Source organism: Drosophila guanche, unplaced genomic scaffold, assembly GCF_900245975.1.
Source record: "Drosophila guanche unplaced genomic scaffold, DGUA_6, whole genome shotgun sequence".
Classification (NCBI taxonomy): domain Eukaryota; kingdom Metazoa; phylum Arthropoda; class Insecta; order Diptera; family Drosophilidae; genus Drosophila; species Drosophila guanche.
Genome location: NW_022995743.1, coordinates 13,712,964 through 13,739,183, shown reverse-complemented (window position 1 = coordinate 13,739,183; position 26,220 = coordinate 13,712,964). Strand labels below are relative to the sequence as shown.

At 50.1% G+C, this 26,220-nt stretch overlaps 1 protein-coding gene across 9 annotated transcripts; it reads left to right on the top strand.

Moving 5' to 3' along the window:
• Positions 1-949: 949 nt before the first annotated feature.
• LOC117582620 (ryanodine receptor) lies at positions 950-25,814 on the top strand. Of its 9 annotated transcripts, XM_034270530.1 has the most exons (28): positions 950-1,018; positions 3,226-3,399; positions 4,954-5,157; positions 5,504-5,515; positions 6,165-6,242; positions 6,308-6,696; positions 6,752-7,276; positions 7,334-7,458; positions 7,521-8,943; positions 9,018-9,621; positions 10,141-10,240; positions 11,299-11,503; positions 11,568-12,324; positions 12,379-13,547; positions 13,772-13,924; positions 13,995-14,110; positions 14,171-16,449; positions 16,513-16,992; positions 17,146-17,283; positions 17,430-17,716; positions 17,779-19,876; positions 20,050-20,162; positions 20,870-21,218; positions 21,408-21,708; positions 22,034-22,144; positions 22,201-22,620; positions 22,679-22,880; positions 22,948-25,814. In XM_034270530.1, exons 2-28 carry the CDS (start codon positions 3,346-3,348, stop codon positions 25,628-25,630), a joined length of 15,375 nt encoding a protein of 5,124 aa, XP_034126421.1. In that variant the 5' UTR covers positions 950-1,018; positions 3,226-3,345; the 3' UTR covers positions 25,631-25,814. The 9 variants fall into 9 exon arrangements, with proteins under 9 accessions (XP_034126421.1, XP_034126450.1, XP_034126432.1 ...); XM_034270559.1 differs by lacking the exon at positions 5,504-5,515 and having other exon boundaries at positions 17,442-17,716; XM_034270541.1 differs by lacking the exon at positions 5,504-5,515.
• Positions 25,815-26,220: the final 406 nt, after the last annotated feature.

The following is a 26,220-nucleotide window of genomic DNA, read 5'->3' as shown; positions in this document are numbered from 1 at the left end:
TATAAATTAGGGTTCTGTCTGCCTAGACTACGAATATTTAGTAGCAGTGCCCCTTTGTATGAATCGCATCCCAAGTTATTCCGTCGGATCGCGACGCTGTCAAGAAAAGCGTACGAAAAACGAATGAATTTGGCCACAAAAATATGATTTCATTCATTAAAAGCTGACAAGTTCAAGTTGAATGAAAATGCATGGGATATACATAGTCCACATATGATTTATTTTTAACACGTCTATTACAGCATCATCATCAGAGACTCGACAGGTCTTGGCAGGCTTTCAGCGAAACAGCCGGGTAGGGGGTCCGAGACAGAGGAGATGAAAAAGACAACGATGCGCGCTGACAATAATACACACGAGAAACAAGAAAAAACTGAGAAACCTTTTAAAAATTTGTTTTTATTTTGTTTTCTTGGTGCACGGCGGGAGGTGACTCGTGTTTGGTATTTCCTCGAACCGCCAACAGCTGATTCCTGGCCCCAAAGCACCAAAAAGACCGGGGCGCAATTGGAGCGAAATAAAGAGTGTACGTGCGAGTGTCTGCATGTGTGTGTGTGTGCAGCAAACAAGCAACAAGCGATGAGGCGAACAAAAATCACGGCCAAAACGGCAAAGCCGGCGAGAAATTTCTTCGGGGTAAAAATCGCCGCACAGTGGGGCAAACATGAAATGACATAGTACAAAACAGTACATGTGTGTATATGTGTGCATAATCTAACTTTTGTTTACAAACATATACAACAACATATAATTCATTCCTTAATAAGATGCTTCCCTAGATGCTCACAATTCCTAAATACATTCCCGTATTTTTGCATAAAATCTTCTCCAGCATCCTATTTATAATTAATTTGAATTCACGTGCCACTCGACCCACTGTTTCGCTTTGCCTCCCGACTGCGGAGGCTGCTGCGTGTTGCGTGCCGCTCGTTCGGTCGTTCGTCTTCAACATTCTGCACTCGTAGTCGCCGTCGTTTGGGGCTCGTCGTCAGTCTAGAGAGTAATATCGACACGAAAAGTAAGTTCGCCGTGGTTCTGCTGTCCCCATACTGGGCCCCCAGCATCGAGTATAGAATCTATATGTGCGTTTTGTGTGGTGCTGTGAAACTGGGGGAAAACGTGGAAAATCCATGCTTTTCTTTTGCCTGGCCCCCTGCGCAACCGTTTGCCTCATGCCAGAGCCGGGCTCCAGTGCTGCTGTTCGATTGATTCCAATTGCATAAGATGTGCAATTATCATTGTGCCGTATCAAATAAGTAAAAATATGAAAATTTGAGAAAATTTCTGAAAATTGTTCTAGTTTTGTGCGCTGCCCAGGCCATTTCGTGTGATATTTTTGGACATGTGTGCGCTCCTCGTCGGCTTTGTGCGCCTTCGGGCGATGCTCGGGCGGTGTTCGTGCGGCGGTGAAACCAAAAATAAACATACGACACCGCTGAACGCCAACAATTTGTTGGGAAAACTCAAATTCTACAAGAAAACTAAAGTATCTTTTCTGAAAAATCAAAAAAAAAAACGAAAACCCAAGTGACGCGCCGGATTGAGACGTGGGTGTGGGAGCCACTGGTTTGGCAAAATGGCGGCAGCTGTTTTTGGGCGCTGCGTTCACTGCGTTGTCATCCGGACCCTTGGATTATTACCAATGGCCACGCAGTGGGGGCGTCCCGTCGCGTATCTCGTATCGTCGCGTTCCGTCTAGCAGACATTATGCCGCCAGCAAAACGAGTGAAACAAAGTCCTTGGCTCAAGGATACAACGAAAGCGAATCACGCGAACCCCACGCACAACGAAGCAATTAATTATGATATCCCAATACCCCAAACATTATTGTCATGCCAGTCAAGTGATTCTATGTATGGATGGTTGTCAAACAGCAACTGTTGCATGGCACACATCCTGACAAGCACCTGAACAATAACACACATTCATACATACGTACATATACTAAATATAGAGATTAGCCATGTCGAGCACGCCTTTCCCCCAAAGTAACTTTGGCACTTACCCAAAACAAAACAAAAACACTAGATTTCGACTAGCCGCAGATAATTTACTCTTCACTTGTTTTCCGAACACTCTTTCATATTTTTAAAGCCGGCAAATTGTTCATTTTGCTGTACTTTTGGAAATTTCGCGCACTTTTTGTCTTTCTTCTATTTTCTTTTAAACCAGTGATCAGATTATGTACACTACACTTGTTTTACGAACACTCTTTTATATGTTTAAAGCCGAAAAATTGTTCATGATATACACTACAATTGTTTTCCGAGCGCGCTTTTATATGTTTAAAGCCGACAACTTTTTCACTTTGCTTTACTATTGGCAATTTCGCGCACTTTTTGTCTTGCTTTTTTTTTCTTTTTAACCAGTGATCGCACTATAGGCTTGTGAGGGCACTATCGTGTCGAGTTTAGATATCGATGAGAATGTATCTTCTGATTATTGTAGGATTATTGTAGTATTAAGAACTTAACAATCAAGTAAATAGGCAATTATCCAGGAATTCTACTTATTGCGCATATTTATCAGCTCATTGTTTTTACAAAAACACTATTTAGCCAGTCGATCCCTATCGATTTCTCATTCGATTCATATATCGATACAGTGAGCCTAGAATATCGGTCTGTCGAAGAACGAAGAAAGAAATCGAACGATCAGCAGTAAGTGTAATAGATTTTGTGAATTTAGCTATTAAGTGAAGAAACAGCAGAGGTTCCTCTATCATTTATGTCAAGTGCTGGTGCCATTGCATGTCTTCACCCACATTTTGTTTCAAACATATTTGCATATGTCTTTGCAAAATCCCACACAAGTGGCGTGACACACATATAACGGTAAAAGTGAGACACAAGGAAAAAAATGCGGCGAAAAAATCAAAAGAGCAGAGCGGACACACAGCTGTTCGTACAGCGAAACCAAAACAAAATGTCGAAGAGCCGACTAGTTGTTATGTGAGCGAGCGAGAAAGAATGAAAGAGAGAGCTCTCTGTAGTTAACCATGCATATGTGTGTTGTGTGTGTGAGTGCAAAAACGAAGCGGTAGAAATTCGCAAACTATAAAAAAACAGAAAAATGTGCGCGCACGTTTCACTCAAATTCTGACATCCCATGCAAAAATCCACACAGCGAATTCTTTGGCATCATGACGAGAGTGCTTAAATAATGAAACGAGAGAGTAACTAAAATCTTACAAATTAAAAACACATCAATTAAATTCTCTTCAAGGAAAAGAATACGATTCGAGTGGCTGAAAAGGGAAATTCCCAACAAAATAAAATACACAACGCTGCTGGGTTGAACTTGTTTGCCTGGAGGCGCTGCAGTCGTTGGCGTTAACCAAACGAAATGGCTGAAGCGGAAGGTGGCTCCGAGCAGGATGATGTCTCATTCCTGAGAACGGTGAGTAACGGGGGTTATGCGGACAATGCTACTGACTGACAATCTGGCCTTAAGGGAGATCATCTAAAATCAATTACGTCCACTCAATAAAATCCATGGGGGATTTTTCACAATTGGTATCATAAAATATGCGACAAAGCGGCGAAGTTGCCGGAAGGGGTGGCAGAGGAACAGGACGAGGAGTGCCCACCGATGGGCCAATCCATAAAAGATGTTGCGTCCCTCGGTGTATCTGTAATGCATATTTATGGGCGACCCTAACTTTTGTTTATGGCACGCAATAAATACAAAACTCGAGTCGCAAATTCAATCACAGTCACCAAAAGGGGGCCTCCTTTTTCGTTGGGATTCATTTTCCACTTTACATAGATTTCTCCCAAGATGGTGGCGGGGCCTGGCGATGAACACATCGTCAGCTGACAAATGCTTCCATATATCAATGCCCACATCTGGTGCTCCAAATGACAGTCATTATTGGGAGTATAAGTAAATAGTGATACTTCCTGTTCCTCCTGCCCTTTTCGTAGTAGTTCCTCCCCAGCTTGAAGGGTCAGCAGAAACGACGACACCTTGCCGCAATAAATAAATATGTTTGAGGGCAAAAGTTATTTGCCGGTAGGAAAGTAACCGTAAACCTGTCTGTATATCAGTCCCTAAATCCCAGCCTCCCACAGCAGTAATTCAATAAATATGGGAGCCAGGGGAATTGCGTCCTTTAGATGTCCGCCTCCTTGTTGTTGGAGACAATTTGCGGTTCCACAAATCCATTGACCGGAAAAGTGCAAGGTTGCAAAAACATTTTCTCGGTATCGGAATGGAAGTCAAATGCAAATTTTCGTCAATGAGCTGCAGTTTTTGGGGCCAAGTCTTTTTCCATGGGCGTATGAGGGTGTGGGCGTGTGTGAATGTGGTCAGGCTTAAATTTTAAACAGTTTTGCCATGCCGATCGGGGAAGGACACAGACAGTAGTGAAGCTGCTGTGTCAGGCTATCGCTCGGCAAGCACTTCATTCGTATTTAAATTATGCAAATTGCTCGATTCGAAATCCATTACCGTTCATTTAACTTCGACTACTACACACAACATCACATCCCATCCCATCACATCACATAACCCAAACGCAAATCACATCCAAGTGGAGGCCCGTGGTTAGGGCGGTGGCATCCGTGTCCATGTCCGGAGTCTGGGAGTCCCTGGCCTGCCGGCTTGCCTGCCCGCCTGCCCATTCATTTGCACATTTGCTGTGCCTTGTAACAATTCCCTCAATTTGCGTGTGCATTGCCACTGCTTGATGCGGCATTGGACCTGCCCCCAAAGGGCACACGTGTATGCATGCATGCATGTATGTATGTACGTGTGTGTGGGCAAATGCCAATTGGTATTGTGGTAGCTTGCCGGTTGTAATTGTTGCCAAAGTCTCATTAAAATTGCAGCCGAACTTTAGGCCTCTTAACGACTTAATTGTTACCTAGCAGCAGCCACCATTCTCCACTTTCCCTTCCCCTTGCCCAAATTGCATGAAATCCTCCACTCAACATTTAAATACAATTACAGGAGGACATGGTCACACTCTCGTGCACAGCGACGGGTGAACGTGTCTGCTTGGCCGCCGAGGGATTTGGTAATCGGCATTGTTTCCTCGAGAACATTGCCGACAAGAATGTGCCGCCGGATCTATCGCAGTGTGTCTTCGTAATCGAGCAGGCACTGTCGGTGCGCGCCCTGCAGGAGCTGGTGACGGCGGCGGGATCCGAGACTGTAAGTAAAACACCACTTGGGGGGTATGAATATCCATCCTTCTGTATGAGATCTTTCATTAGGGATTCTCCAACATTAAACATCAAAATTTTTACTTTATCCAAACTTATTTTATGTTGTGCTCAGAGATCCATGTCGCTTGTTCTCCTACCTACCTCAAACCCCCCCAACACACACACATAATATGCAAACTTTGATGTATTACGGAAATATTCTATTGCATGTCATCTCTCTCCTTCTCTCTTCTCTCTTCTCCCTACCCACCTATTCTTCTACACATTTGTAACCTATCAATTTTTTCGTTGTTTTTTCAAAATTTGTTCTATAAAAAACCCCACAAAAACAGGATAGTCAAGTTGTAAGTATTACCGTTCAATCTTCTTCTTTACTCGTACTCGCGCTTCTATCTCTCTTCTGTCTCTCTCTCTCTATCTGTTTCAATTTGATCCGTGTAATGTCTGTAGTGCTATTACTTTCTCGCTCGCTATTGTTGTTCGCTCCGTTGCTGCTTCTCTTTACGAGAATAATCTTTAAGCGCTCGCTCAGTCTGTGTATCTCTTTCTCTCAATATAAGAAACAAGAATACGTGCAAAATGATATACCACATTTCCATTAGCATTCCATGCAAAATAGCTGTACAATCCCGAAACGGAAATTTGTACAGCCAATGAACTAGTGCTGATCGAACTGTGGTGTAAGGATACAAGTATAAAAGGGTTATGTTGATTGAATATCTATACCCGAGAAAGAACACATAATTTGTCTAGTTGTACTGACACACGTTTAGCTAATTCCGTAACCCCCACAAACGCAAACACATCCTAACATATGTAAAATCGAATCTAATAGTTTAACTCTTTTTGAATTTGAATACCCTTACCCTTTGCTCACTGTTATTATGCTGTAGAAAATGAAAAGTAGTTTGTATTTTCGGCCTCTCAATCCTTAAGATGTTCCAAACCTTAGATATAAGATCTACAAACTCATTAATCAATCGTTTCCGATAGGGCAAAGGCACCGGATCGGGACATAGGACATTGCTCTACGGCAATGCCATTTTGCTTCGACATCACAATAGCGATATGGTAAGTGCCGTTCCTGTATTAAAGCTGAAGGAATCATACCCATATTAATCTTTAAAAACTTTCAGTACTTGGCGTGTCTGTCAACTTCGTCGTCCAACGATAAGTTATCGTTCGATGTGGGTCTGCAGGAGCATAGCCAAGGCGAGGCCTGCTGGTGGACAGTGCATCCGGCGAGCAAACAGCGCTCTGAGGGTGAGAAGGTGCGCGTCGGTGATGATCTGATTCTGGTGTCCGTGGCCACAGAGCGTTACCTGCATACGACCAAGGAGAACGAGCAGTCGATTGTGAATGCCAGCTTCCATGTCACCCACTGGTCCGTTCAGCCATACGGCACGGGTATCTCCCGCATGAAGTACGTCGGCTATGTCTTTGGCGGCGACGTTCTACGCTTCTTTCACGGCGGCGACGAGTGCCTTACCATACCGAGCACCTGGGGTCGTGAGGCGGGTCAAAAGTAAGCATCTAATCACGATCGATAGACATTAATTAAACCCTCCATGCCCTTGCAGCATTGTCGTTTACGAGGGCGGCGTGGTCATGGCTCAGGCTCGTTCCCTGTGGCGCCTGGAATTGGCGCGTACCAAGTGGACGGGCGGTTTCATCAACTGGTACCATCCGATGCGCATTCGTCACATAACCACGGGACGCTATCTGGGTGTCAACGATAGCAACGAGCTGATTCTGGTGAAGAAGGAAGAGGCTTCGATTGCCACGACGACTTTCTGCCTCAGGCAGGAAAAGGACGACGAGAAGAAGGTGCTCGAGGACAAGGATCTGGAAGTGATCGGATCGCCGATCATCAAATACGGTGACACCACCGTCATTGTCCAGCACTGCGAGACGAGCCTGTGGCTTAGTTACAAGAGCTACGAGACAAAGAAGAAGGGCGTGGGCAAGGTCGAGGAGAAGCAGGCCATTCTCCATGAGGAGGGAAAAATGGACGATTGCCTTGACTTCTCACGCTCCCAAGAGGAGGAATCGAAAACGGCGCGTGTCATCCGCAAGTGCAGCAGCCTTTTCACTCAGTTTATCACGTAATTATCACAAGAACTCCCATAAAACTCTTGAAACTAATATACAATTCTGTTTAGGGCATTGGAGACCCTGCAATCGAATCGCCGACACTCGGTGTTCTTCCAGAAGGTGAACCTCAATGAGATGGTCATGTGTCTGGAGGATTTAATCAATTATTTCTCTCAACCAGAGGACGATATGGGTATGTAACGTGTAGAAGTAGTAGCATTCCTTAGCTGATGGAAATCTCTTGATTATTATAAGAACACGAGGAGAAACAGAATCGTTTCCGTGCGCTACGCAATCGTCAGGATCTGTTCCAGGAGGAGGGCGTTCTCAATCTGATACTGGAGGCCATTGACAAGATCAATATCATCACGTCCCAGGGCTTCCTGGCCAGCTTTCTCGCTGGCGATGAGACCGGTCAAAGCTGGGACCTCATCTCCACGTATCTCTATCAACTGCTGGCCGCCATCATCAAGGGAAATCACACGAATTGCGCTCAGTTTGCGAACAGTAATCGCCTCAACTGGCTGTTCTCGCGTCTGGGCTCCCAGGCCTCCAGCGAGGGCTCTGGAATGCTGGATGTGCTGCACTGTGTGCTCATCGATTCGCCCGAGGCGTTGAATATGATGCGGGATGAGCATATCAAGGTAATTATCTCACTGCTGGAGAAGCACGGACGTGACCCCAAGGTTCTCGATGTACTGTGCTCCCTGTGCGTCGGTAACGGCGTGGCCGTGCGCTCCTCCCAGAACAACATCTGTGACTTCCTGCTGCCGGGCAAGAACCTGCTGCTGCAGACCCTGCTGGTGGACCACGTGGCCAGCATTCGGCCGAACATTTTTGTGGGACGTGTGGACGGGTCGTCCATGTACCAGAAATGGTACTTTGAGATCACCATGGATCACATTGAGCAGACGACCCACATGATGCCCCATCTGCGCATTGGCTGGGCCAACACCTCCGGCTATGTGCCATATCCGGGCGGTGGCAAGAAGTGGGGCGGCAACGGCGTGGGCGATGATCTGTACTCATTTGGCTTCGATGGCGCCTATCTGTGGACAGGCGGACGCAAATCCCTGGTGGTGGATGCGATAACCGAGGAACCCTACATCCGAAAGGGCGATGTCATTGGCGTGGCCATAGATCTGTCGGTGCCCGTCATCACGTTCACTTTCAATGGCGTCAAAGTGCGCGGCTGCTTCCGGGACTTTAATCTGGACGGCATGTTCTTTCCGGTGATGAGCTGCTCCTCGAAGCTGAGCTGTCGCTTCCTCTTTGGCGGCGATCATGGGCGCCTCAAGTATACCCCACCCATGGGCTTCTCGGCACTGGTGCAGTGCCTGATGCCGCACCAGATTCTCAGCCTGGATCCCTGCTTCTACTTTGGCAATCTCACCAAAAACGTTCTAGCAGGTCCCTGGCTCATCGAGGACGACACGGCCTTTGTGCCGAAGCCCGTGGACACCACGGGCGTAACCCTGCCCAGCTCCGTGGACCAAATCAAGGAGAAGCTGGCGGAGAACATTCACGAAATGTGGGCCCTTAACAAGATCGAGGCGGGCTGGTCGTGGGGCGAACATCGTGACGACTATCATCGCATTCATCCGTGCCTAACGCAGTTCGAGAAGCTGCCGGCAGCCGAGAAGCGTTACGACAATCAATTGGCTGTACAAACACTCAAGTAAGACAGAAACTTTTCCAGTGATGGGTTGCCTTTACTAACAGTCTCCTCTCTTTGCTCTCCCCACCCCTCAGGACAATAATTTCGTTGGGCTACTACATAACCATGGACAAGCCGCCCGCCCGCATTCGTCCGGTGCGTCTGCCCAACGAGATCTTCATGCAGGGCAATGGCTACAAGCCAGCACCGCTGGACCTCAGTGCCGTCACCCTCACACCCAAGCTCGAGGAGCTTGTCGATCAGCTGGCCGAGAATACGCATAACCTGTGGGCCAGGGAGCGCATCCAGCAGGGCTGGACATATGGCCTCAACGAGGACTCGGACAACCATCGCAGTCCCCACTTGGTGCCATACGGGAAGGTGGACGAGGCCATCAAGAAGGCCAATCGGGACACCGCCTCGGAGACGGTGCGAACGCTGCTGGTCTATGGCTATGTGCTGGATCCGCCCACAGGCGAGGGAACCGAAGCGCTGCTGGCCGAAGCTCAGCGCCTGAAGTTCGCCGGCTTCCGGACGTACCGCGTGGAGCGCAACTATGCCGTAACCTCCGGCAAATGGTATTTCGAATTTGAGGTCCTCACCGCGGGACCAATGCGCGTAGGATGGGCGCGAGCCGACTGCTATCCGGGTGCCATGCTCGGCAGCGAGGACACCAGCTGGGCCTTCGATGGACACAATGTGAGTATGCCCAACACACCCCCGTCACCCCAGTGGGGGAGGATCGTGATTGGCAATCGATGCGAGCTTAGGGCAGGATGCAGGGATATCTCCTGCCTTAACACTAAAACGGGTTTATGCGGGAAGTGGGATGCGGGCGTTAATGCAAAGATCAATTGAAAAACCCCCCTCTGAACCCCCAAATGATTATAGGTGACCAAAATGCATGCCGGATCCATTGAGCACTTTGGTGTGCGGTATGAGGCTGGCGATGTCATTGGTTGTTTCATCGATGTCAAGGAGCAAACCATCAGTAAGGACCCATAGAGGCACTGCCATCGCGGCACTATCAACGTTAATTTATTCTTTACGCATTTTGTTTAACTCTTTTTTCTTACCTAATCGAAGAGTCTTGAGTTCTCTCTTCTTAATTTGTTCATTTAGCGACACATTTGATCATTAACCAACATTCAAATAGGGACATCCACCTACATATCTATATCACCTATGAATATTATTCAATTCTCAAATTCAATTTAGGAAGAGAAAGTCTATGGTGGCAACAGTGAATCGTTTGGTAAACAGTGCGGACCCGGTGACATAGTCGGTGTCTTTCTAGACCTAGCCGATCACACAATTAGTAAGAACCACCAATAAGCCTGTCTCTCTGTATCTATCTTTGTAATGTGAAAACCAAAAATCCAACCCCCCGTGCCCCTTAGCATTCTAAAGAATGTATTTTGTTCTATTCCGTGCTTTTGATATCTACTAAACGTGAAACAGAAAGTGCAACCAGAACGAGAACCATAACCAGTCGCAGGCTGATGGCCCCAGCAATGTGGAAGGACAATCAGTAGCCCAAGTCCCACCCTACCCTCTGCCCCCAAGCAAAACCCCTGGCAAGCAGCTTCATTAGATCTACATTTATATCATTAAAGAACAGGACCCCTCCCACCCAAAGCAGAGCTCGCAAGTAACCTTCAAAAGTTTCTTCCAAACAATCCAAAATAATACAAAATCTAATGATTTTGCCCATAAAACAATTGATAATGTCGAGGGTCATTTGCAAGAGCTCTGACAACAATGCATTAGTTCCATCAGCTTTTATAGTCCGCGCTTCTTTATAGTACACATTTTGGATCGAACAAAACCAAGCCAATCCTTAGCTCTAACGTCCAGTACATATCATATGAATAAAGCTTGAGAGGATAGTGCCTGAGTGGCTGAATGCCTGAGGAGAAGGTGACGACACATCAGACCCATCAAAAGCTTTTTACTCACTCGTCTCTCTGTCTCTGTTAATTAAACTGCCTGTAATTAGTCATCAAACTAATCAAATATCAATCAAAAATCAATGTACAATATTTAGCATGAGAGCTAACACCGTATAACACCACTCGTACAATTATTATAGTCTGCTTGCGATTTTATAAATCTACTACTAACTAGCTTTAATCCGAAATAGAGTTTACATTTGAATAAGGATTTTGCAAGTCTCTAAATCAAAATCCAAAATGCAAATTAATCAGCACGAATAGGCTAGAGGAATTTTAATTGCTTGTTGGATTCCCTCACATTGGGAATTCAATAGAAATAGGCTGCTTGGTTCTTGGCTTTGATACGTTTAGATATGTATATGCGCCTGTCTATCGGCTGTAACTCTATCCATTAACTCTAATCAATTAATGTGCTGTGCAGGCTTCTCACTGAACGGAGAACTCCTCATGGATGCCCTGGGTGGAGAGACGACCTTTGCCGAGGTCACCGCCGAGGGAGTGGGCTTTGTGCCCGCCTGCACACTGGGCGTCGGCCAGAAGGCACGACTCATCTATGGCCAGGACGTGGACTCACTGAAGTTCTTCACCACATGCGGCCTTCAAGAGGGCTATGAGCCATTCTGTGTGTGAGTGTAATCGAAACTTGCAGCCCGAATATCTACCTCAAACCATTCCATTCATTACATACAGTAACATGCGTCGGCCCGTGACCCATTGGTATACGAAGGACCAGCCCATTTTCGAGAACACTGAGGAGATGCCCGACTGCCGCATCGATGTGACGCGTATTCCTGGGGGAGCAGACACCCCGCCGCATTTGAAGATATCCCATAATACGTTCGAGACCATGGAGAAGGCCAACTGGGAGTTCCTGCGCCTCTCCCTGCCCGTCACCTGCATGGGTGAGTTCATCAGCGAGCAGGAGAAGTCGCGCCGCTGGGAGGAGATCAAGATACGTCAGTATCGCCTGATGCGCGAAGCCCAGGAGGCGGCAGCTCAGATGCAAACAGCCCAAACGGCCGCCCACATGGACCACATGCTCAAGGGCGGCTTCAACATGAACGACATCAAGGGTCTGACGCGCAACTTTGACGATCACACGGAGGCCGAGGCCGAACACATGATGCGTCCACCGCGGACGCCGCGCAAGGGCAGCCTCACGCGCAACATCACCTTCGAGAGCGACATGTCCGCCGCTCTGGATGAAATGCAGCGATCGACATCGGTGCTGGATATGAACGGTTTGGGGGAGGAGATCGACGACAAGAAAAAGCGCGGCCGCAGTCCATTCAAGTTCTTCTCGAAGAAGTCGCGCGATCAGAGCCGCGAGAAAATGGGCTCCAGAACGTTGGACACATCGCTGGAGCGCCGCAACACGGTGGCCCATGGCCGCAATGTGGTCAACCAGCAAATGACAACCCGTGCCCCAACACTGCGTCTAAATAATGTGAGTATACGGGAATGCAAGGATTAAACTAATTCAAAATTATTTCCCTTTTAGGCGGAGATTCCATCCAGTCCGGTGCAACAGGCCCAACAGGGACCCAAGCAGCTGAGCTCCTCGAATCTGGGGCAACCGCCGGTGGAGTCGTCGGGCAACGAGATGTTCGACGCCGATTGCCTCAAGCTGATCAACGAATACTTTTACGGCGTGCGCATATTCCCCGGCCAGGATCCCACGCACGTGTACGTGGGCTGGGTGACAACCCAGTATCATCTGCACAGCAAGGAGTTCAACAAGAACAAGGTGCGCCGTGGATCCGTGTACATTGAGGATGACTATGAGGTGCCCATCGAGCGGATCGATCGCCAGAGCTGCTACGTGGTGCGAGCCGATGAACTGTTCAACGAGGTGACCCAGGATGCCTCCGGTAAAGGTGCCTCGCAGGGCATGTTCGTGGGTTGCTTCGTGGACACGGCCACGGGAATCATTCGGTTTACGTGCGAGGGCAAGGAAACCTCTCACCGCTGGATGATGGAGCCGGACACCAAACTGTTTCCGGCCATTTTCGTGGAGGCCACCAGCAAGGAGATTCTCCAGATTGAGCTTGGTCGCACACCCACCACACTGCCCCTGTCGGCGGCCGTACTGCCGACCAGCGACAAGCACATCAATCCCCAGTCCCCGCCGCGTCTGAAGGTGCAGTGCCTGCGGCCGCATCAGTGGGCCCGTGTGCCCAACACATCGCTGCAAGTGCACGCCCTGAAGCTGTCGGACATACGCGGCTGGTCGATGCTGTGCGAGGATCCCGTCTCCATGCTGGCACTGCACATACCCGAGGAGGATCGCTGCATCGACATACTGGAGCTGATCGAGATGGACAAACTGCTCTCCTTCCATGCTCACAGCCTCACCCTCTATGCGGCACTGTGCTATCAGTCCAACTACCGGGCAGCGCACGCCCTGTGTCAGCACGTGGACCAGAAGCAGCTGCTCTATGCCATCCGGTCGGAGTACATGAGCGGTCCGCTGCGGCAGGGCTTCTACGATTTGCTGATAGCCCTGCATCTCGAGTCGCATGCCACCACGATGGAGGTGTGCAAGAATGAGTATATCACGCCTCTGGGTGCCGAACTGAAGGAGCTCTATGCCGACGAGGAGATGCAGCATTCGCTGCGCTCCCTCGTCACTGAGTCGGTGCGTCCCCAGTTGCGTATGACGGAAATCACGTGAGTAGATAACCCGTAGATGCTCTCTTCCCCGATCACCACCGTAGAGATCTAGCATTGTTCATGCCTCATTCTACTTTCATCCTGCTCCTGCTCCTGCATCCAACACACTCTGCACCAACAATCACTACAACAACAACAACAACAACAAAATATCCGTGCATCCGATCCGATCCGTCCAGACCCCCTGTGATTGCAACATCTAGTATGCCAAGTGTTTCCAGCGAACCGATACCCAACATCGACCAATTGTACTCCCCGAAGTTCCCCCTAGAAGTAGTCAGGCAGTTTGTGATGGAGGCCCTCAAGGAAGCCGTTGAAATCAATCAGGTGCACAATCGTGATCCGATCGGTTGGACCAACGAGAACCTATTCCTGTAAGTAAACACATGCTAGACACAAAACCGATACGAACTAATGCAAACTGCCTTGCTGAATGATTTGTAGACCCCTCATTAAGCTCACAGATCGCTTGCTCTTGGTCGGTGTCCTCACCGACGAAGATGTACAAAAGCTTTTGGTAATGGTTGATCCCGAGACATGGGATGCCAAATTTGAGAAAGGTAAGGGAACATCCAGAATTCCTCCAGCTTTTGTTCTCCATTTATGAGCTTCCTTTTCAGAGGGCAAAGATGAACACCGCAAGGGCCTGCTGACCATGAAAATGGCCGAGGGTGCCAAGCTGCAGATGTGCTATCTGCTGCACCATTTGTATGACACACAGCTGCGGCATCGGGTGGAAAGCATCATTGCGTTCTCGCATGACTTTGTGGGCGACCTGCAAACCGATCAGTTGCGTCGTTATATCGAGATCAAACAATCGGATCTGCCCAGTGCTGTGGCGGCCAAAAAGACCAAGGAGTTCCGGTGTCCGCCGCGCGAGCAAATGAACCAGATATTGTGCTTCAAGAATCTCGAGTCCGATGACCAGGACAACTGCACCTGTGGCCTTGAGTTGCGCGGCCGACTGGGCGACTTTCACGACAGCCTCATGCAGAAGGTGTCGCTCAATGCGCTGCAGGAGCCCGACGGTACGGAGAGCGGTACAGCGATCGAGGAGATCAAAACGGGGCCCATCACGAAGATCTATAACTTCATCAATACAGTCAAGGAGCTGGAGGAGGGGCCCAAGGAGGTGGAGGAGCCGGAAAAGAAGACACCCGAGGAGGTATTCCGCAAGGTTCTAATCAAGCAAATCGTCAGCTGGGCAGAGGAGTCACAAATCGAGAACCCCAAGCTGGTGCGCGAAATGTTCAGCCTCCTGCTGCGCCAATACGACACCGTTGGTGAGTTGGTGCGTGCTCTGGAGAAGACCTATGTGATCAATAATCGTGCGCGCGAGGATGTGGCCGAAATGTGGGTGGGCCTCAGCCAAATTCGCGCCCTGCTGCCCGTCCAAATGAGCCAGGAGGAGGAGGAACTGATGCGCAAGCGACTATGGAAGCTGGTGAACAACGCCACATTCTTCCAGCACCCCGATCTGATACGCATTCTGCGCGTGCACGAGAACGTCATGGCCGTGATGATGAACACGCTGGGGCGGCGGGCCCAGGCACAGAGCGATGCACCCGCCCAGCCCGAGGGCGGCGAGGGTGTGCCCTCGAAGGAGAAGGACACGTCCCACGAGATGGTCGTGGCCTGCTGTCGCTTTCTGTGCTACTTCTGCCGCACCGGCCGCCAGAACCAGAAGGCCATGTTCGATCATTTTGACTTCCTGCTGGACAACGCCAACATCCTGCTGGCACGGCCGAGCCTGCGAGGCTCCACACCCCTGGATGTGGCATATTCGAGTCTGATGGAGAACACAGAATTAGCTCTGGCGCTTAGGGAACACTACCTGGAGAAGATCGCCGTGTATCTGTCCAGGTGCGGACTGCAGAGCAATTCGGAGCTTGTTGAGAAGGGTTATCCCGATCTCGGCTGGGATCCCGTCGAGGGCGAGCGCTACCTGGACTTTCTGCGCTATTGCGTGTGGGTCAATGGCGAGAGTGTCGAGGAGAATGCGAACCTTGTCATTCGTCTTCTTATCCGTCGTCCAGAGTGCTTGGGACCGGCTCTAAGAGGAGAAGGGGAAGGTCTGTTCCGGGCCATCGTCGAGGCCAATCGCATGTCGGAGCGCATCTCGGATCGCTGTAAAATGCAGGACGAGGCCGAGGGCACCACCATAGCCGGTCTGAATTTTACACATCCGCTGCCCGAGAGCGACGAGGACGAGGACTACATTGACACGGGTGCCGCCATACTCAATTTCTATTGTACGCTCGTCGACCTGCTGGGCCGCTGTGCCCCCGATGCGTCTGTCATCGAGCAGGGCAAGAACGAGTCGCTGAGAGCTAGAGCTATTTTGAGATCTCTGGTGCCGCTGGAGGACCTGCAGGGTGTGCTCAGCCTCAAGTTCACTCTCTCCCAGACGGGGCCCGGCGAGGAGAAGCCCAAGTCGGACATGCCCTCGGGCCTACTGCCCAACAACAAGCAGAGCATTGTGCTCTTCCTGGAGCGTGTCTACGGGATCGAGACGCAGGATCTCTTCTATCGCCTGCTGGAGGACGCCTTCCTGCCCGATCTGCGCACCGCGACCATTCTCGATAAGAGCGATGGGTCCGAGAGCGACATGGCTTTGGCCATGAATCGCTACATTGGCAACTCCATCCTACCCCTCCTCATCAAGCACTCCAAGTTCTACAACGAGGCGGAGAACTACGCCAGCCTCTTGGATGCCACTCTGCACACGGTCTATCGGCTATCCAAGAATCGTATGCTAACCAAGGGGCAGCGGGAGGCCGTCTCCGACTTCCTGGTGGCCCTCACATCCCAAATGCAACCTGCCATGCTGCTCAAGCTGCTGCGCAAGTTGACTGTGGATGTGTCTAAGCTGTCCGAGTATACCACGGTGGCATTAAGGGTAAGCTAATGAATAAAATATAAATATCAACCTTCAAGAGAATTAATGTCTTCCTTTTAATAGCTGCTGACACTTCACTTCGATCGCTGCGCCAAGTACTATGGGTCGACTCAAGGCCAGGGTTCGTACGGGGCGTCGTCGGACGAGGAGAAGCGCCTGACCATGCTCCTGTTCTCCAACATTTTTGACTCGCTCAGCAACATGGACTATGACCCGGAACTGTTCGGTAAAGCACTGCCCTGCCTCATTGCCATCGGATGCGCCCTGCCGCCCGACTACAGTCTGTCGAAGAACACCGACGAGGACTACTATGGCCGCCAGATGGGTGCCCCAGATCAGCCGCAATATGTGCCCCATCCCATCGACACGAACAGCGTCCATTTGGACAACGATCTGAACTCGCTGGTGCAAAAGTTCAGCGAACATTATCACGACGCCTGGGCCAGTCGACGCCTGGAGGGTAGTTGGACCTATGGCGACATACGATCCGAGAGCGAACGCAAGCATCCCCGCCTCAAGCCCTACAACATGCTCACTGAATATGTACGTGTGCTGGGGGATTGATTCTACATCATCATTTGATCACTAAACCATCGATTGCATCTTAAAATCTATTGATACTTTCACAGAATTAATCGAAAATCGTTTTGTTAGTGTGTAGAAATGTGAAATAATTGAAATGTTGTCCATTCGCAGGAACGGGAGCGTTACCGCGATCCAGTGCGTGAGTGCCTGAAGGGTCTGTTGGCCATTGGCTGGACCGTGGAGCACTCGGAGGTGGATGTGCCGCTGAATCATCGTGGATCGACGCGTCGCCAATCTAAGCCACAAATTGTATGTAGCCGTGTGCTCCGACGTTGCCCATCTAATCCCATCTGGCTGCAATCTCTGCGCTTCCTTCTAATTCATTTTTTCCAACATTTCATAATCTGTTTCCCCCGCCCGACCCTCTCCTGCAATCCGTACGCTAACTCCGATAGCACGATTTTCAGAACGAGGGCAGTCCCTTCAACTACAATCCCCATCCGGTGGACATGAGCAACCTAACACTCAGCAGGGAGATGCAGAACATGGCCGAACGGCTGGCAGAAAACTCCCATGACATTTGGGCCAAGAAGAAGAACGAGGAGCTGAATGGCTGCGGCGGTGTAATACACCCACAGCTGGTGCCGTACGATCTGCTCACGGACAAGGAGAAAAAGAAGGATCGTGAACGATCGCAGGAGTTCCTCAAGTACATGCAGTACCAGGGATACAAGCTGCACAAGTAAGTACCAGATCACATAACCATAAATCCAGAAACACATAAAAACTCCCCACTCTTTGTAGACCATCCAAGGGCGGCGCTGTGGAGGAGGGTGGAGCCACCCAGGCGGCCGTTGAGCTGAGGTTCTCGTACTCGCTGCTGGAGAAGCTAATCGCGTATCTGGATAGGGCCACCATCAACATGAAACTGCTGAAACCATCGACCACGTTCAGTCGTCGCACCTCCTTCAAGACGGCCACGCGCGACATCAAGTTCTTCTCGAAGGTGGTGCTTCCCCTGATGGAGAAGTATTTCTCCACGCACCGCAACTACTTTATTGCTATTGCCACGGCCACCAATAACATCGGCGCAGCCTCGCTCAAGGAGAAGGAAATGGTTGCCTCCATATTCTGCAAGCTGGCGGCATTGCTGCGCAACCGCCTGAGCGCCTTCGGGCCGGATGTGCGCATCACTGTGCGCTGCCTGCAGGTGCTGGTGAAGGGCATCGATGCGCGAACGCTGACCAAGAACTGCCCCGAGTTCATACGCACCTCCATGCTGACGTTCTTCAATCAAACGTCCGACGATCTGGGCAACACCATTCTCAATCTGCAGGACGGCAAGTACAGCCACCTGAGGGGCACACACCTGAAGACCTCCACCTCGCTGGGCTATGTAAATCAGGTGGTGCTGCCCGTGCTGACGGCGATGTTTGATCATCTGGCGGCCTGCGATTACGGCAGCGATCTGCTGCTCGACGAGATCCAGGTGGCCTCATACAAGATACTGGCAGCACTCTACCACCTGGGCACAGACGGGACACTCACGCACGACCGAAAGTATCTGAAGACGGAGATCGAGCGACATCGTCCGGCGCTGGGCTCATGCCTGGGCGCGTACAGCTCCTGCTTCCCGGTGGCCTACCTGGAGCCGCATCTGAACAAGCACAACCAGTACTCGCTGCTGAACCGCATTGCGGACCACTCGCTGGAGGCTCAGGACATCATGGTGAAGATGGAGCAGTGCATGCCCAATCTGGAGACCATTCTCAGCGAGGTGGACCAGTTCGTGGAGTCGGACAAGACGTACAACGATGCACCGCACATTATCGACGTCATACTGCCGCTGCTGTGCGCCTATCTGCCCTTCTGGTGGTCCCAGGGACCGGACAATGTGAGTCCCACCAGTGGAAATCATGTGACCATGGTCACAGCGGATCACATGAACCCCTTGCTGCGGAACGTGCTCAAGATGATCAAGAAGAACATTGGCAACGACAATGCCCCCTGGATGACCCGCATTGCGGCTTACACCCAGCAGATCATCATCAATACGTCGGAGGAGCTGCTCAAGGATCCATTCCTGCCGCTGGCGGAGCGCGTGAAGAAGCGCACAGAGAACATGCTCCACAAGGAAGACAGCATGCGGGGCTTCATCAAGTCGGCCACCGACGACACGTCCCAGGTGGAGACGCAGCTGCAGGAGGACTGGAATCTGCTCGTGCGCGACATTTACTCATTCTATCCGCTGCTGATCAAGTATGTCGATCTGCAGCGCAACCACTGGCTGAAGGACAACATACCCGAGGCCGAGGAGCTCTACAATCATGTGGCCGAGATCTTCAACATCTGGTCGAAGAGCCAGTACTTCCTCAAGGAGGAGCAGAACTTTATATCTGCCAACGAGATTGATAACATGGCACTGATCATGCCCACGGCCACTCGGCGTTCTGCCATATCGGAGGGCGCCCCCGCCGTGGGGGGAAAGGTGAAGAAGAAGAAGAAGAACAGGGACAAGAAACGGGACAAGGACAAGGAGGTGCAGGCGAGTCTGATGGTTGCCTGCCTGAAGCGTCTGCTGCCCGTCGGCCTCAATCTGTTCGCTGGGCGGGAGCAGGAGCTGGTGCAGCACTGCAAGGATCGCTACCTGAAGAAGATGACCGAATACGATGTGATCGAGTTTGCGCGCATGCAACTGACGCTGCCAGACAAGCTGGATCCTTCGGACGAGATGTCCTGGCAGCACTATCTCTACTCGAAGCTGGGCAAGAGCGAGGAGCCCTTGGATGAGCAGGCCCTGGAGAAAGCGAATTCCAATTCGAACGAAAAGGGCAAGGACAAGACGCAAGAGACAGTGGATCGCATTGTGGCCATGGCCAAGGTGCTGTTTGGCCTTCATATGGTAAGTGCAAAAATGGAACCCTCTCTAGTAACGCTCACTCTCTATCTCTCTTACTGATAAATCTTTTAATCATACGATTTTTATTTTCCTTTCACAACATCAAACAACAAATCAATCAAATCTCTCTCTCATTTAATCCGTAACCGTATCCGTGTACGAATCGACATTTACAGATCGACCATCCGCAACAGCAGAGCAAGAATGTGTACAGGAGCGTTGTGTCGATCCAAAGGAAGCGTGCCGTAATCGCATGTTTCCGTCAGACATCGCTACACTCTCTACCCAGGTTAATGGCGATTGCTGACTTTAAATGCTCGTCTCGCGAGGCGAGACAGTTTGCTAACCAGTACTAACCAGAGCCTTGTGTTGGAGCCTGTCCTAATCGAAAAGTCTACTCTCTACCCCAGCATCAATCCTCCTTCCATCATCATTCTACTTATTTCCTACTGGTTTTTATCTCTACTAATTACTAATCTGCGGTATGCGCGCTCTACTCTAAAATCCATTTGTGTATTTATTGTATATTTTTATGAAAAATGCTTCATTGACCAAAATGCTTGCCACAAAACAAAACCAAACAAAACAAAAAACAATCGCTCGAACCACTCCTCCGACTGCTTCACTGTGCACGTTTAGGCGGCCGGCTCCAAGAATCGAACCAAACGCTGGAGTTCAAAGATTTCGGTGGCACGTCGCCAGGCAGTTATTTCAAGCTTACGCGCCAAGCATCTATATCGCATGAGCAGGTGGTAGTCTAGTCGCACATCCAATAAGAGTTTTTCATTTGATTTCGGCCTCTCTTCTGTTTGAATCTCTATCTCTCACAACATTCTTTGCAAAAACTGCCGAAAGCAGAGACGATCACTTCTTACGTTCTTCGGTTTTTGTTTGACTTTTCGTTTACTAATTTAATTTCATTAAAAGCATGTCTGTTTGTTCCATCTAAGTTTGAGATTTATCCACCCAACTAATAATCTTTGTGTACTTCGACAGACATCGCGCCTGCAACATCTTTGCACGCACATATCACGAGCAATGGCTGAACGAGGAGAATGTCGGCCAGGAGGTGATGGTGGAGGATCTGACACAGACATTCGAGGATTCGGAGAAGTCCAAAAAGGACGAGGAGGAGACAGACAGCAAGCCCGATCCGCTTACCCAATTGGTGACCACATTCTGTCGCGGTGCCATGACCGAACGCAGTGGTGCCCTGCAGGAGGATTTGCTCTACATGTCGTATGCCCAAATCACGGCCAAGTCCTGTGGCGAGGAGGAGGAGGAGGGCGGCGAAGATGGCGAGGGCGGTGAGGGTGCCGAAGAGGGTGAAGGCACCAGCATCCATGTAAGTTTTTCTTACATCCAAACTTACACTAACCGATCCTCATCCACACACTAACAATACCCCTTTCGGGACATGTCTAACCCAAGTGGCGAATGAGGGAACTAATGGTAAGGAGGGGGATGATACTTACTAACATTTGTATTGTTTGTGTAATCTCTGGGACTAATCTGTCTGCTACCCACTCGATAGGAACAAGAGATGGAGAAGCAGAAGCTGCTCTTCCATCAGGCCCGTCTGTCGAATCGTGGCGTTGCCGAAATGGTGCTGTTGCACATTTCCGCCTCCAAAGGTATACCTTCGGAGATGGTAATGACGACACTCAATCTCGGCATCGCTATATTGCGCGGCGGCAACATCGACATCCAAATGGGCATGCTCAACCATCTCAAGGAGAAGAAGGATGTGGGATTTTTCACATCGATTGCGGGCCTCATGAACTCCTGTAGTGTCCTCGATCTGGACGCCTTTGAGCGTAACACCAAAGCAGAGGGTAAGTTCCAGGCATCTGGCATCTGGCCTTCGCCTCCCTTCGCTCTTTCGCTCCTCTGTTCTTTTGGCTTTTCTGTGACTGTTTTGGTTTGGTCTACTCGCTGGTGCCACCAAATATTCTTCTTAATTTTCGAATATTGATTTGTGTCTACTTCCTTCGTTCCTTTCAACCAACCAACCAACTGATCCTACCCCACCAACCACCAAAATGTCTCGCATGCCAACCAAAACCATCCCGATATATCCCCGAATCGTTTGTATCGTTGTATAAAAACCCAAAACCAAAAAAACAAACAACAAAGAGTATATTCCGAGTGCGGGTGCAGGTCTTGGTGTAGGTTCCGAGGGGGCGGCAGGCGAGAAGAACATGCACGATGCGGAGTTCACATGCGCACTCTTCCGGTTCATCCAGCTGACCTGCGAGGGCCACAACTTGGGTGAGTCCACAAGCATTTACCTTCCGAATGCTCCCATCTAATGAACTGCCTTACAGAGTGGCAGAACTATCTGAGGACACAGGCTGGCAACACGACAACGGTCAATGTGGTCATCTGCACTGTGGATTATTTGCTGCGGCTGCAGGAGTCCATCATGGACTTCTACTGGCACTACTCCAGCAAGGAGATCATCGATCCGGCCGGCAAGGCAAACTTCTTCAAGGCCATCGGTGTGGCCAGCCAGGTGTTTAACACCCTCACCGAGGTCATCCAGGGTCCCTGCACCCTCAATCAGCAGGCTTTGGCCCACTCTCGTCTGTGGGATGCTGTCGGTGGCTTCCTGTTTCTGTTTTCGCACATGCAGGACAAGCTATCGAAGCACTCCAGCCAGGTGGATCTGCTGAAGGAGCTGCTCAATCTGCAAAAGGATATGATCACCATGATGCTCTCTATGCTGGAAGGAAATGTCGTCAATGGTACGACAATAAAAGTCTATCTATCGATTCCATTACCATATATTCCGTTCCTTATCAGGTACCATTGGCAAACAGATGGTGGACACTCTGGTGGAGTCTGCGTCGAATGTGGAGCTGATCCTCAAGTACTTTGATATGTTCCTCAAGCTGGCCGACCTCATCGAGTCACCCAGCTTCCACGAGATTGACATGAAGAACGAGGGCTGGGTCACACCCAAGGACTTTAGGGAGAAAATGGAGCAATCGAAGAACTACTCACTGTAAGGCGGGAAATCCCATTAATTTGATTTTGATTTAATTTAAGTCTCTTTCGCCTTGAAAATGCAGGGAAGAAATGGATTTCCTTTTGGCTTGTTGCGAACGCAATCACGAGGGAAAGATTGACTACAGAGCCTTCGTGGAACGCTTCCATGAACCATCAAAGGAGATCGGTTTCAACCTGGCCGTTCTGCTGACCAACCTGAGCGAGCATATGCCGAATGAGCCGCGTCTGGCGCGCTTCCTGGAGACGGCCGGCTCGGTGCTGAACTACTTCGAGCCGTTCCTGGGTCGCATTGAGATCTTGGGCAGCTCGAAGCGCATCGAGCGGGTCTACTTCGAGATCAAGGACTCGAACATCGAGCAGTGGGAGAAGCCGCAGATCCGCGAATCGAAGCGTGCCTTCTTCTACTCCATCGTCACCGAGGGCGGTGACAAGGAGAAGCTCGAGGCCTTTGTTAACTTCTGTGAGGATGCCATCTTTGAGATGACCCATGCCTCTGGCCTGATGGCCACCGATGATGGCGGCGGCAACGTGAAGCGCGACACCGCCTACAGTTCGTACATGAGCGAGGAGGAGGAGGAGCGCGCCGCTCGGGATCCCATCAGACGCACCATCACTGCCGTCAAGGAAGGCCTCAAGTTCGGTGTCCACATGCTGAGTCCGGCGAACATCAAGCACCAAATTGGCGTCATGCAGACCAAGTCCATCCCCGAGCTGATTGTCGGCTTCTTCAAGATCATCTTCTACATGTTCTACTACACGGGTTACGCGCACTTCTGTGTGGTGCGCTACATCTTTGGCATACTGCTGAACCTGATGCGCGGCCCCGCGCCCGAGCAGGAGGACCAGCTGCCGGTGGTCGAGGAGGAGACGTTTGGCCGAGCACTGCCGCCGCTGCCGTTGGAAGAGCCACCCGGAACTGTTCAGGCTTTTGGCTTGGACATAAACAAGGCGGATAACGGCGAGTACAAGGTTGTGGTTCATGAATCTCCTGCCAACTCCTCGATGGAGGAAGGTGGCGAATCCAGTCCCGAGGATGGCGCAGCTGTGGCCGGGGAACTGGCCGAGGGCGAGCCCCACCAGGAGCCCATCTCCATTGTTGATCTGCTGGGCGGAGATGCCGCCAAGAAGGCCGCTCAGGAGCGACAGGAGGCGCAAAAGGCCCAAGAGGCGGCCATGGCCTCCATCGAAGCCGAGGCAAAGAAGTCGTCGGCAGCCCCACAGGAAACGCCCGCAGTTCATCAGATCGACTTCTCGCAGTACACGCACAGGGCAGTCAGCTTCCTGGCGAGGAACTTCTACAACCTGAAATACGTCGCCTTGGTGCTGGCCTTCAGCATCAACTTCATGCTGCTCTTCTACAAGGTCACCTCATTCGAGAGCGAGTCCGAGGGCTCTGCCGAGGAGGAACTCATTCTGGGCTCCGGCTCGGGGGCAGGTGTGGACATGAATGGATCTGGTTTTGGTGGCTCTGGTGACGGCGGGTCCGGGGATGGGGAAATGGAGGATGAAATACCGGAGCTTGTGCACGTCGACGAGGATTTCTTCTATATGGCGCACGTGCTGCGTATTGCAGCCTGTCTACACTCGCTTGTGTCCCTGGCCATGCTGATCGCCTACTACCACCTGAAGGTGCCGCTGGCTATATTCAAGCGCGAGAAGGAGATTGCCCGACGTCTGGAGTTCGATGGCCTCTTCATTGCCGAGCAGCCGGAGGACGATGATTTCAAGTCGCACTGGGACAAGCTGGTCATATCGGCCAAGAGTTTCCCGGTCAACTACTGGGACAAGTTCGTCAAGAAGAAGGTGCGACAAAAGTACAGCGAGACATACGAATTCGATTCCATCTCGAATCTGCTGGGCATGGAGAAGAGCGCCTTCACAGCGCAGGAGAGCGAGGAGACGGGCATCTTCAAGTACATCATGAACATTGACTGGCGCTATCAGGTATGGAAGGCGGGCGTCACCTTCACGGACAACGCCTTCCTCTACTCGCTGTGGTACTTCAGTTTCTCGGTGATGGGAAACTTCAACAACTTCTTTTTCGCTGCCCATCTGCTGGATGTGGCCGTTGGCTTCAAGACACTGCGCACCATCCTCCAGTCGGTTACGCACAACGGCAAGCAACTGGTCCTGACCGTCATGCTGCTCACCATCATTGTTTACATCTACACGGTGATAGCATTCAATTTCTTCCGCAAGTTCTACATACAGGAGGAGGATGAGGAGGTGGACAAGAAGTGCCATGACATGCTGACGTGCTTCGTCTTTCATTTGTACAAGGGCGTTAGAGCGGGCGGAGGCATTGGTGACGAGATTGGCGATCCTGATGGGGATGACTATGAGGTGTATCGCATCATCTTTGACATTACCTTTTTCTTCTTCGTCATCATTATCCTGCTGGCCATCATCCAGGGTCTGATCATTGACGCCTTCGGTGAGCTCCGTGACCAGCTGGAGTCGGTCAAGGATAACATGGAATCGAACTGCTTCATATGCGGCATGGGGAAGGACTTCTTCGACATAGTGCCGCATGGCTTCGATACCCACGTCCAGAAGGAGCATAATCTGGCCAACTACATGTTCTTCCTGATGCATTTGATCAACAAACCGGACACCGAGTACACCGGCCAGGAGACGTACGTGTGGAATATGTACCAGCAGCGCAGCTGGGACTTCTTTCCGGTGGGTGACTGTTTCCGCAAGCAATACGAGGATGAATTGTCTGGCGGCGGCGGTGGCGGTTAGCCGCTGTCGCCAGCATTCCTACCTACCATCTGATCGCTATCTGGGCACAACTCGGTCCAAGGACTTGGCACCTAATTTGTATCTACTACTACTGATTCATCTGGAATTTGTTACCTAGTCAACTTTATAGATGTAATTTAAGACGTACACAAAAATGTACCCAAATAATCGTTTAAACTTTAATGTATCTATTTATACATATGTACATATTAATGTATGTATGTACATGTGGGAGACGACCTTTTTTCCAAGAGATAATGATGATGACGATTCTAGCACGTATAACACAAAATGTTCTTAACTCATTTTAAAATAAATCTTCATTTTTAACGAATCACCTTTGTGTTTTTTTTATTATAACCCAGTAATTGGCACTCTGAGAAAATTGCACACAACGCCAACACCTACAGCGAGATAAATATAGAGTCTCCCGCTCATTCGAAAGTGTATATTGGTGTTATGGACAAGACTTGCATCATACATATATGCTGCAAATAATTGATTAAAGTAATTTATTTATTTTAGCTTCCATAACTTTCCGTAGTAACAAAATAACTCATTTTCAACACTTAAAAATAACAAAAACAAAA

Coding starts and splice junctions, on each gene's coding strand:
- LOC117582620 (XM_034270497.1), top strand. CDS start 3,346: ATGGCTGAAGCGGAAGGTGGCTCCGAGCAGGATGATGTCTCATTCCTG. Junction 6,697..6,751: donor GGTCGTGAGGCGGGTCAAAA/GTAAGCATCTAA, acceptor ATGCCCTTGCAG/CATTGTCGTTTACGAGGGCG. Junction 7,459..7,520: donor TCAACCAGAGGACGATATGG/GTATGTAACGTG, acceptor GATTATTATAAG/AACACGAGGAGAAACAGAAT.